The 12,656-nt window shown below is 40.0% G+C and overlaps 1 protein-coding gene across 1 annotated transcript in view; it reads right to left on the minus strand.

Annotated features, from left to right (window-relative positions):
• grin2bb (glutamate receptor, ionotropic, N-methyl D-aspartate 2B, genome duplicate b) overlaps window positions 1-12,038 on the minus strand; it is a 121,710-nt gene extending 109,672 nt beyond the window's left edge. Inside the window, 2 exon segments of the mRNA XM_032563061.1 lie at window positions 4,396-5,029; window positions 11,190-12,038. Of these exon segments, the coding sequence (XP_032418952.1) occupies window positions 4,396-4,404 (9 nt within the window). The 5' untranslated portion in view covers window positions 4,405-5,029; window positions 11,190-12,038.
• Between the last annotated feature and the right edge of the window lie 618 nt (window positions 12,039-12,656).

A 12,656-nucleotide genomic window follows, 5' to 3' on the forward strand; every position in this document is an offset into this window, starting at 1 on the left:
AATCCAAAGACCCCGCAGCTCTAAAACAAGCCCAGATCATCACACCTCCACCCATGTGCTTAAGTAGTGGCATGTTTGTGCAGATGGTGAAGGTCATCTCTAATCCTCTTTCTTTTCTTTTTGTTTGCCTGTTAGCAGTTTTTTAAAATCATTATGTGATCTTAACATATGAGGTTTTAAAGACTTGATCTGCTAAGTGGAGCAGGTCTGATTAGTAATGCCCGGTTCTTACCTAGCCGGTACATTTCCATGACAGTCTTAGTCTCCCTCCATAATTTTGGCCTAATTTTTGTTCAAATATTAATGACAGTGTAATTTGTCATGTTTTGTTCATTTTAGGTTCTTTTAAAACTATTTTTGGCACTTGATAGGGATCAGGTCTTTTATTATTTATTTATGCAATGAAATGTAAAACCCTACAAAGGAAAGAGTGTATTTTTATAGTTTTCCATATACACAGAACATATTAGCTGCAGATAAACATTATCCCATTTGACAGGCTCTGAAAAGAACATAAGATGACTCATTTCACCATATCGCTTATTATTTCCACATCTCTATAGAGCACTGTTTATGGTTTTTGCACCACTGAACACTGAATATACATTTTCCTCTTTGTTATGAAGAGTTTATGCCCTGCTGTTACTCTATTGAAACATGTATCTCTTTGAAATATTTTATGTATTCTTCTCACTGACATACTCAGTCGCATCAGGAAAAGGTTTTTCTTCCATCGTCCTGATGTTTTGCACTAATGCATAAGCATGAAAGCCCTCAAATGTGTGCTTATTGACCGCATTGTTGCACATTATTCAATAATTCTGCAGATATAAACACAGATCTCAAACAACAAAATGTCAATCCTGCACTACTGTCTTTCACATAAAACCTTAATAAAATATATCGAGATTATGGTTGCAACATGACAAAGTGTAATAGCAATATAAAACATGAGGCGGATGTAGTGTTGCTGTATGCACAGTGTGGTTCCTACTCCTGATATGAAATATGAAAAGTCTAGTGACGGAGGGAGAAAGACGTTTCCATTTAGCGATGTGCCATTTCAGTAAAAACTCAGACATGCATGGATGGCAGAAAGACATTTTTGAAGCATTGTGTAACTCCACACTCTGCAGTCTCCCTCTCCGACTGGCTCTGAGTAAACAATAAACACCAGGCTGCTCAGCACCTGTAATCCTCCAACGACTCAATCAACATTTGTAAAGCTGCTCACACGAGGCTCACATCCAAGACTGACTCGACCGGCTGTCGGTGAGTTCCAGCCTCACCGCCATCGTCTCCACGTCCTTTTCTTTGTGGCAATACGCCGATGCCTCCCTGTTCTTGGATCACCAATCAAAGCAGGGGGCCGTGCTCCCTCTGGTTTCAGGAGAGTCAGAGCTATGGACCCATCCCCAAAATTAAAAACATGCAGCATCACGACGCAGCAACAACACACCCCTCCCAGGCCTTGTTGCTTATTCACTCAGAGATACATGTGTCTACAAAGCTGACTCCTTCATCCACTGTCAGCGAAGCTCCCTCGGGATTTGCCGCCTGCGCCTCGGTCTTTGCCTGTCTGTCTTTTTCACCTTAACCCCTTACTTGCTCTCATCGTTTTCTCTTTAAAATAATAAAATACAATAAAAAATCTGCCAAACCAGCCCTTAATTTCCAACTTTGCCCGATTAGAAAATTAAGGTTTGCATTTGGGAACTGTCACTTTCTGTGCCTCATATGTTAATAAGTGAGCATAATACAATAAGCCTGTTCTCCGTTGAAGCTGTTGCCTTGTGCGGGAGGGACACGCCAGCTGTCACACCTCCTCTAAGTCACACTCCAACAAAGACACCCGAATTAGACGGTTACGTCAGATCTTGTGATTTGATGAACGCTCGGTGTAGACTTGTGCGAAAAAACTTGTCTTTACCCCTGAAGGCAGAAAAAAAACAAAACTATCCAGCCAACAGTCTAATCCGCGGTGCCATCAAGAGACAAATCCTGGAGCTGCTCCATTGGCAGGAGCCGGACACTGTGACAGAATGAAGGATTTTGCTCATTTTCTGTTTCAAGACTGTTTGCGCACACAAGAGAAAAGATCAAACACATATTCAGCTATTTGAAAGCAATGTGTGCTCATAGATGTTAGCAAAGGTCCTGTTTATCAGAGGATTTTACTGGCTGACTTTCTGCAAGCACTTTCACCACAAATTGAAAACCTACAACGCCTTGCAGAAGAATTCATACTTGTTGACTTTGACTGGACCACCTTAAAACATGAATACACTTTGATCTAAACCAATCAAATCAAAGCTCTGGTTCTATTTTTAAGGTCGAAGTCCTGCTGTAAACCTCCACCTCGGTCTTCTAACAGGTTTTCCTGTAGGATTGTGCTGGATTTTTCTCTACCTGTCTTCAGATCAACACTTTCCAGCGTCTTTACCCTCTCTAAACAAAAGCTTTCCCACATTATGATGCTGCGATCAACGGGTTTCACAACAGGAATGGCATGATCCACCATGGCTTTTGGCAACCAGGGCCTCTGGTTTGCTCTCAACAACGGATATGTTGTCATTCATTCATAAGAAGCCAGGTTCATCTGAGCTGTGGCTCTTCAAGAGTTACAATGAGGCCCCATGTCTGCTTCCCTGGTCAAAGCCTGTGCTTTATGGCAGTGCTTTGTGAGTCCAAGCGTTTAGGCACCCTTCATTAGCTGCCACCAGATATCCAAGGATGACAAAAGCACGCATGGATGAGTCAAAACAAAACTCTAGGCATGTTTTTGATGAATGAATGACATTATAACATGATACAAAGCTAAAAAAAAAAAGTTGATTTTGCATAACACCTTCCTCTCCCTTTAAAGAGTACTAAAGTAAAGGGGAATGAAAATGTATGCCACGCTCTTCAGATTTTAATTGTGAAAATGTATACTATCAGTTTCCGTCACTGATAGCAATGCACTATTTGTTCTGGTTCATCATATAAAATCCCAATGAAAAGTATGAAGATTTTTTTTCATCTGTAAGCAGCAGCCAAAACGCTCTCCAAGAAATAAGCTGCAGCTTCCCTGTAATATTGCATTACACTGATACTGTTGTCTAGACCGGTTCTCCCTTGTGGCCCCCCAGAACTCTTGTTTCTGATGGGCTTATTGAAGCCAGTGCCTTGTTATCCCCTATCGCAACGTAACTCTGGCTAACAATGTACCAGGAGAAAGCTTGTGCACGGAGAAAAAAAAAAGGCTGTTTTTATTTTATGCTTCCACACTAAATGTGTTTTTCTGTCATCCTCTCACATTTCTCTCTTCTGTTATTTGCTTCACATGTGCTTTTTGTTCTCTTTTAAAAAACTGGATGAAGGCATATATAAAGTTTCTTTGTCAAGTGTGACAGCTGTAGTCTAAACACAAACCCCACCTGCAACTTGAGCCAATCACATCAGTGAAAGCCTGCACAGAATTCAGCCATGTTTTCATCCAAGCCTGTTTTTTTCATGATGCATTGTTGTGAACTGACTGCTTTCACAAAACAACACAGCTCATTGCACAGAGGCCTGTTTCATTGAGTACAACTACAAGGCCAACCAACAAATCATACAGCAGACTCTTGAGGCTATTGTTTCCTGTATGCACCATGTGTTCCCACAATGGGAAATAGTATTGTTAGGGTCCTCATTCTTATTTTATTTCAATTTGAGTAAAATAATCTAAAATTAGCATGAAAAAGATTTAAAAGTTACTGCTTTTAGAATATTTGACAACAAAGGGAACAAAACACTTACAGATGTGTATATCAATGGCCACATCAGACCACTACAGTAGATTCCCCGCATATTTGTGGTTCATTGTTTCCTGATTTTTCCGCAGGACATAGCTCCAAATTATTCACTTAAAAAGCCACCAATTTGCAGAATTTTTTATAGCGCACATGTAAAATATTTGAAAGAAAATACAACTTAAGAAGCTGAAATAACTAAGCTTCTTGACTTGCTATTGGCTGGCACTTAGAAAGCAGCCGATCCGGGAGTGTCGTTCATTTTCCTTGCTATTGATTGGCTGTATCTTCAAGAATGGAGATAAGGAAGTCTGTAGTTCTGCAGTAGGTCAAAGATTATTTTTACTGAGTGTAAAGTACATTTGGTGTTTGAATTATTAAAATAGGCAGTTATTATTCAGATATTAGTAATGTTTCAGAAAACATACCAAGCTTTCTGGTGGTGTCTGCTTATTAACTGTGTCTAAATAATACATCTTTTAAGATTTTGTGCTCTTATAAAATAATTCTTAATAAACTGGTGCAACGAATCTGACAAGAAGGAAAGCTTGATAAAGAGGGAAGTTTAAGTAACCGCTTAGACACACATCCATCCTATACACAAAAGCCTGTGGCCTACCTTGAACATTGCCAGCCTGGATCTTCTCTCTGCTCTTCAGAACGGGCATGATGGAGTGGCCTGCGATGTGAATCCTCCTCTCATAGCCTCAGATGAAGGGATTTAGATGTAACAGATAAATTTGCGTGCAGAGGACAGAAGTCTGGTGGACACAGGAGTGAACTTGGGTTGGCTGAAGGTGGAAGGGCGAGGGGCTTCTGAACTATTAGAGGGAAGGAGGATGGTGTGTCAGAAATTAGTTCCAGACTGACTGATCTCTTTTTTTTCAAGATTTCAGAAGTCTTAGAAACTGACAATTAACCTAAAATGTCTGTACAGGTGAGCAGATTTGAAGTGACTAGATCATAAGACGTAGGGATGGATGAGCTGAAGTCTTTTCATTGGTCTCTCTCCCTCCAACTGCCGTTCCCTTCCCACCAAAGATGGTGATTGAGCTGAAGCCTCCCTCCAGAAGTCTGCTGGAGTGTGAGCGCTGTTGCTGTGGAGATGAGGAGCACTGTGTCTATATGTACTCCTCTTCGTCGCTCTCCCCTTCTTTCTTCTTTGGCGTTCTGTCACTTCTGTGGTTCTGCTTAATTTAGCCAGTCATGATCAGCAGCTTGCCGGCCCGATCTCCTTCTCGATTGTTCTCGATCTGAGCAGAAATAAGAAACGAAGGGCAGAGTCAGACAGTAGGTGAACATTGTTCGTGAATGTTGAACGTCGTTGCTTAAACAAGTCAGCAGCCTCTGAGGTCAAGGATTAATTCAGTCAATCTGCTGTGGCGACATGCGTCTTTCACTGCAATCTTGGTGTGTTGGATATTGTTGTAACAGCTACTTATTTTCACAGCAAATGCACCCACTGTTGTACTTCTCTGCTAAAATTTTATCTGCTGCTTTTTAAAGCAAAAGTACAGAGCAGAAATTATATGAAAAATTTATGGGGAGAGTTGTGAGAACATTAGTCACAAGAAACTCTAGTTGTACCTACATCAAGGCATCTGATGGATTCCTGGTTGTAGAACAACGTGGGCAACAATTCATCAGCCTCAGCTCAATCGGTCTTCCTAACAACTTTGTAGTCGGGTTATTTCTTGACTGTATGAGCCGATTTCTAATGACGGTGTTGAAAAGGGGTTATGCAATCTATCATTTGCTTTGTTGTTCACTTTTTATTGCAGCAGCGTAATCTCGCACAGAAAAACAAAATGGGAAAACGTGCATATATATTCATACATTTAACAAAATCCCATATTAATAAATAAATGTTTGGCATTAACAAAATCCCTGGAGACACTTTTATTGTCACCTCTGCTGTCAACACAACAACCCCTTTTCACCAATAGCAGCAGCACTTAAGAATTCTTCTACAACGATTCACAAGGTTGGAAGAAACAGTGGCATTCCTCTTTGCACAATCTCTCTAGATTCTCTAGAGTCCATGGTCCTCTCTTATCCTCAGATCACCCCAGAACTTTTTTATAGCATCAAGATCTAAGGACTGAGATGACCAGAGAACTTGACCATTTCTGTGTTGATTTGTCCAAGTTTTTTGTTTGTTCAAGTCCTAATTTAAAGTAAACTGAAACAAAGAAGGCTTTTCACACATTTTTTACCAGAGCTGTATAAGTGTGGACGATGCTGTAAATCAAGACAGTGTTTGACATATGCTGTGGCTAACAGAGATGTTCCCACATCCATATCTGTTATCTCTTGCTCTAGATTTTTAACCAAAGTTCACCATTTGCTTCAGTGTGAGTACGTACACCAACAAGGAGCAAGGCAAGACGCCATAATGGCCACTGCTAAGGAAACTGAATGCTAAAATTCAAATACAAATCAAGTGTATCTGTTTTCTTACAGTGGGCTTGTAATTTGTGCTGTACCCTATTGCTTATTATTAACCGGATGCTGCAGTTTTATTCCTGTTTGTTCCTCATCTCTAAACAGTTTTTCTAAAGGCAATAGAGACATCATTCTGTCTGTACAGCAGCAGAGCCAATTACCGGATAAACAAATGCGTGTATCCACATAAATTTTGCCAATCAGCACCCATAAGGGTCACTGTTTTGACACGCCATCTTATATTAGTTCACCGTGCTGCAGATGCACTTGTCATTACTGACAGAGACAAACGTGGGAACCAAAGACCCAGGGCTACATAATTTAATCAAACCTTGGAAAGAGTACAAGTGGAGCAGCATTTCCCACAGTCATGCAGAATTCTTGCAAAAATAAAGCTTCTAAGCGGAAAAGCACAAAGACTACAGCTGGAAGCAGTCATGCAGATACAGTGTGCAGCTTTCCATGCTTACTTTTAAAAACATCAGGGACAGATAAAACATGGACTGTTCAAGGCGAGAGACATTCATGTGAAAAAACGTAAAGAAGCAGACAACCTGGACTCCGAAGGAATGATTCTGTATGATTGCTTGTATTTCTGTAAATGAATATTTGCGCAGCTTCTTACTTTACTTGTAAACTGAGATATACAGTTAATTAACTCATCCTCATATATTAGAAAAAGACATTATTGAAAAATTTAGCTGGGCCGGGCCGTGCATTGCAATGGGTTGTGAAATGTTAACTGGTTGTAATTAAAGAATGAATGAATGAATGAATGAATGAATGAATGAATGAATGAAGTTAATCTCCGTCATGTTTAAATTTTCTCGGCTATTAGAGATCCAAAAACAGAGAAAAAACTTCAGACAGACTAAAAAACTGCTGGAAAAACTGTTACTTGAAAAATACACAAAAGACAGTTTAGTTATTTGAAATTTTAATCAAACCTAATTAATCGTCCAATTTAAACCCTTAATGTAAGTGAAACTGCTTTTCTTGATTAATTTGTGTGTGCATCTGTGGATTCTTTGTAAATAACTCGTTAGGTTTCCACTAAAAGCTTCAAATAAAAGGTGAAATATGTCATTTAAATGTAAAGGAAGTATTAAAAAAATAATCTTTTTTTTAGAAATGTACATTTTTGTACATGAGACCGGGAAGCATCTACATTTTTCCAGACTAAATTTTTATTTTTGTAACAAATCCAGAGCTGGAAAACAATACAAAAAAAATTCCATACGTTTCCTGACCCTTCAAGACAGCGTGCAGATTCTGTAAGGAGATCAAATAAGATGTCATTTTTACACGTACATCTTCAGAGGGTTGTTTCGGCATACCAGAATGTGTTCTCTGTAACTTGAGGGGGTTGAATAATATGTAGGTATGCACTAAGCCTTGGGAACATTGTCAGCGGATATCCGATGTGCAGAATTTTAATCCCGTCTGGCAGTGAAATGAATTATTCATCTAGCCAGTTTTGTTTATAAATATCCGTCTTTCACTCAGACTCCTTTATAGTCTAATTATCTCTAACTCTCAAGGTGGTATTAATATGATGCATATAGCTTGACTCCTTTTTGCAAACCCTATTTCAATAATGTTTATCTGATTAATCTAGTTGTGGGTAAAACAACAGTTTTGAATAATGCTTTTATAGAAAACCATTTTGTCTGACTAAAGGCTTTTACGTACGCATGTTTTTCTTTCTCATTGTTTATTTTTTTATACAATATCAGCTTTTCCTTTGCAGTGGCACTGTTTGTTTAATCTAGCGCTAGCTCAGAGCATGACAGCATTTCATCATCATTTTGAAAGTTGTCCTGAATCATTTAGAGCATTTGAGCTCAAAAACATTGGAAAATCCTTCACTTCTTGAAGAAATATGGTGTACTGTTTGTACTGCTGTTAATGGATCATTTAAAAATAAATCCAAGATAAAGATTACTGCCTGGCATAAAATTTTAAAGACGCCACGCGGTGGTGTATTTTTTTTTTCTACTACAAAGAAAAACACGGCACAGTATGAAAGTTTGGACTTCCACAGCAGGATTTCACAAAACACAATGTTTTTAAAGAAACACACAGAAGAAAATAACCCTGCTCATTCTGCTTTGTGCATACTGGGTTTGATGACGTCACAAAAGGCAACACAATTGAGCTGATTAGCTGGCATGGGGGAGGGGTGTTCTGTGAGGATTAGCTTGGGACTGCAGCTCCAAGTAGGAGCTTTGTGGAAAAAGGCAGTGCAACACTCCAGGTATGTTTTTGGTGAGGGAGCAACATTATAACATGATATAAAACTCAAAAATGTCATATTTATATCATACTCTCACACTCCTTAAGGACCAAATCTCCAAAGCCCCCCCATCTCCTTTGGTTGCTTTTCTTTTCAATTTTCGGTTACAAGTGATCTGAATCAACTGCAACAGACCCGAGAGCTCAACTCATTTAACCCACTGTCTGCTTTCAAAACTTACTAACAAACACCTGCCTAAGAACTGCACATGCTTTTAGCGACTTATCTTACATTTGTCACTATATCTGCAATTCGTTTTAGTCTTTTCTGGTGTAAAATTGTTTGTCCTTTCTTTTGTGGTATGGTCTATATTTTTGTATCTCTAATGCTTCCTCTGCGCTAGATCTTTGTTTAAAATGTGAATTGGTTCTCAATGGATCCACCTGGAAGGTTTAACAATAATTTAAAACATTACAAAAATATTTTTACAATCTTGTTTTATGTAGTTCTTGTAAACTTAATATTGTGCATTATCACATCACTGATCCCCAGATATGGCTTGAATGTTTAGTTGCAATTTTACAGAATTTAAACATCTTTGGAGGAGCAATGTAATGAAAATACATGAAGACAAAAAAACCATTAGATCATACTCGAAGTAGCTTGAGATTTTATGTAATGTTTTTTTAAGAAGTAAGATTTCACCTCCTGACTTACAACACTGATGTATTTGCAATCATCTATATTTAGAGTAACTTTAATTAAAGAGAAGTCAAGGTAATAGCTTTAAAATATTAAAATGAGCAATTACGTCGCTGCCTGTTAACTCAGTCTAAGGAATCTGAATTCTCACCTGTTGTTATATGCAGGTAAAGACAGCATTGGATCACTGTGTTTTTCATGGATTTACATCCTGGTATAGCCATGGTGTGCTTATTAGGGTCTAAGGTGAAGAATCGAGAACACCAAAACTAGTTTATTAGCTGAGATTTATTCATATATTTTCCATCCATTGATATAGATCCTTTTTTTTTTAGCAAAGAGCTAATGCTCACAAGGAGGGGGACTAAAATGAATTTTAAAGCACACACCTCAGCCTCACTGAGAATTTCTGGCTGGTTTCTGGCTATGAATTATAAATAGTGCCTGATAAGTCTCTCTTCCTTAAAAACACAGTTGAGCAAAGCGATAAGGGAAAGAGGTGTGAAATTTATAGAGATACAATGGTGAATGTGTAAAAAATGGACAGAGATCAAAGGCACGGTCCGCTAAACAATCAGTTAGTCACAGCGGAGCGAAGAAAGGTTTCACCCCTCGAGCAAACGCTGTGGAAAACATGAAAAACAGCCTTTCGTGGAGAACCTGCTGATGGAAGTTCATGCACGACATAAAGATCATGCAGGCAAGACGGGTGCACGCTCCTGCTGGATCAGCTGGGTCCGCACACACCCACCCCATAGACACACACACACACACACGCCCTGCTCATGCACACACTCGCTCAGTAGGAAGTAGTGAGGGCTAAATGGATTCACTACTCACCTAATTAACTTTTTTTCTGCAAAACATAATTTATAGACTGAAGTGGAGATGTTTTAACACTGGAGCAGAGTTTAGACAAAAAACAAAAGACAGAGCAAAACAAGAGGTGGTGGGGGTCCTTCATGTTTCTTCATGACGACATCCCCCCCATCTAAATAAGAGCAAGAGGGATTTATTAAGCCCCCCTTCAGCGGTCCACAAGAACGTAAGCTGGTGTAGGCCTAAGCTACAAGTCTGCCCTCAGGTTGAGCGTGCAGGCGATTTCAGCTTACTGTCCATGTCAGTGTAGGCTGAATGGAAAATAGACTAGAAGCTGCAGCAGAGAGAAGTACAGAGGAAGCATCAAACAAAAACATAAAGAAGAGGTTGAAGCCGTGACAGAGGAGAAGACAAAGGCGATGAGGGAAATGGGAGATTCATTTCTATCTGTTTACATCTGTCCATCGGTCTCTCTACAACCTGCACATGCTGTCGAGAGCCCCGCCAAAGCACACGGTCTGCGAAATCATCAGCCTGCTAATGCCACCTGGTCTCTGTTGCATGTAGGATGGGGCAAAGCAAAGGTGGAACGACTTCGAGAAATTTGGAGAAACTCAATGTCTGGATGTGCATGAAGGTGGGAGGAGAGCATGCAGATGCAGTGGGGTTTCGATTCTTGGAAATATTTAGGATTGTGTGCGTGAGAGGCAGCGGGAGGAGGAGGCTGGAACTGAAATAATAGCTGCTGATGGAGACGCAGCACAAATTAAGCATGAAATGAGGAGCAACTTGAATGACTTCACATGACCAGCAGTTCAGAAGTCAGTAAGCATCTGAATAAATGTTTGTTCTAATTTATTTTAGGCTACACGGCAAAAACTTTTGCACAAAATGTTTTTGCAAAAAAACGTTTATAACACACGTCTATAGTTTACTAAATGAAAAGGAGGGACTTCAAGATATAGATAAAAAAAGAGGCATAGATTAAAAAAAAAACATAAAGGTTTTCACAATGAGATGGATGGATGAGGAGCGTGCGAAAGCGGCGCGAGACCAGATCAAAAGGCACTCGGCGATCAACCTTTTTTCTGAGGCTTCAGTTTAGTGTGCGAGTGCATGTGTGTGTTGATGTGTGTTTTATGTATACGTAAAGCACACACAAATACACACAGACGGACAGATAGACAGACACTAAACGATAGTTAACCTACCTAGAGGTAACATTAAAGAATCCCGCAAGAGTGTGATGCAAAGAAAATGGGTGTGGAGGGACCAAGAGAGAAGGAAAAAAAAACAACAAAAAAAGAGTCATTCATGAGGAGTTTTTAGTTGTCTCTGAAGAAAATTCATCCAACTTCATATCACATCAGAGTTTATAGAGACAGAGAGAGGTGTGAGATGGGAGAGATCGTGAACTGATAAGTGGTATTTAGAGGTAAAATGACAGGAAGTGACAGGGATGGTGGTTTGGTGGAAGGACGTGGGGAAAGAGTGAGGAGGGACAGGGAAAAGGACAAAAATCAAATCAAAACTCCCCTCTCCTTTCTCACATTCATGGATATAAGAAATTATACACCACATAGATGGAGAAGTAGATGAGGAGGCAGATGACAGAGAGGGAGACTATGTGAAAAGATGAAGCACCTCCCAGCACCGCGATGAGGAATAAGAAAAATATAAAACGAAAGAAAAAATTGAATACTCCAAAGCCTTCCGTTTTTGCTCTGTTTAGTGAGGCGAGGAGGAGAAAGGGGGGTCTTTCAGTTTTATCCCCCCACTCTCTCTCTCTGTGTTTCTCTCTCTCTCTGCAACTGATCAGTCTTCTTCTCCCCCTCAGTCCTCCTCAAAGCGAGATGCCACCTTCCCCTCAGATGAGCCGTAACCTCAGGCTGGCTGCATGATCTTGGCGTCGCTGTGCAGAGACACAGAGCGTGGAGCTGAAACACACTTCTGACGGGCGTAGCGAGCGGACCACAACTCCAGCTGCACTCTCTTTCGCTCGCCTCCCTCCACTCTGGAGAGAAAGGTGAGAGAGAGAGAGCAGGAAGCCCACTGAGAGGAGGAAGAGAGAGAGCGAGGGATACGTGAAGGATTGTGAATCAAAAAGAGAGTACAGTAAAGATGGGCTGCAGCAACAATTGTGCAGAAAATAGTTTCTTTATAGCGAACGTTGGCTCCCTCTGTTGTTGCGCTGAGCTCAGAGACCAAAATAAAACAGGCAACAGGGAGGCTTTCTGAGAGATTAGTCACTGGCTGCGATGCAGGAAAATAGTAGTGGTATGCAGAATTCATCCCAATAACATAACAATTGGTAACAATTAAATGATCTGGTATATGCAGATTTATTAACAAAGTTTACTTAGTGTATGACATAAATCTCTTATATTCGCAGTATTAGAGTATGAGGCAGACACTCTTAAATCTTTTGTTTTTGGTAAATCTTTTAGTTAGACTCAGTTATCAGCTATTCAAACCACCAGGTGGTCATCGCAGATGGCCGTGTACACTGACCCTGGCTCAGTAAATCAGGACAAAGAAAAATAAATGCTACTGGCTGCCTTATAAACACCAGCCTACAGCGTGTGTCAAGTATCATTGTGCTTAGGTATTTCTGCTTCCAAGCCCGCATTTTCTTTGGAAAAAAGCCAAATTAGAACTAATATGGTGTCAAATACTTT

The sequence above is a fragment of the Xiphophorus hellerii genome, chromosome 5 (genome assembly GCF_003331165.1).
Source record: "Xiphophorus hellerii strain 12219 chromosome 5, Xiphophorus_hellerii-4.1, whole genome shotgun sequence".
In the NCBI taxonomy this organism is placed as follows: Eukaryota; Metazoa; Chordata; class Actinopteri; order Cyprinodontiformes; family Poeciliidae; genus Xiphophorus; species Xiphophorus hellerii.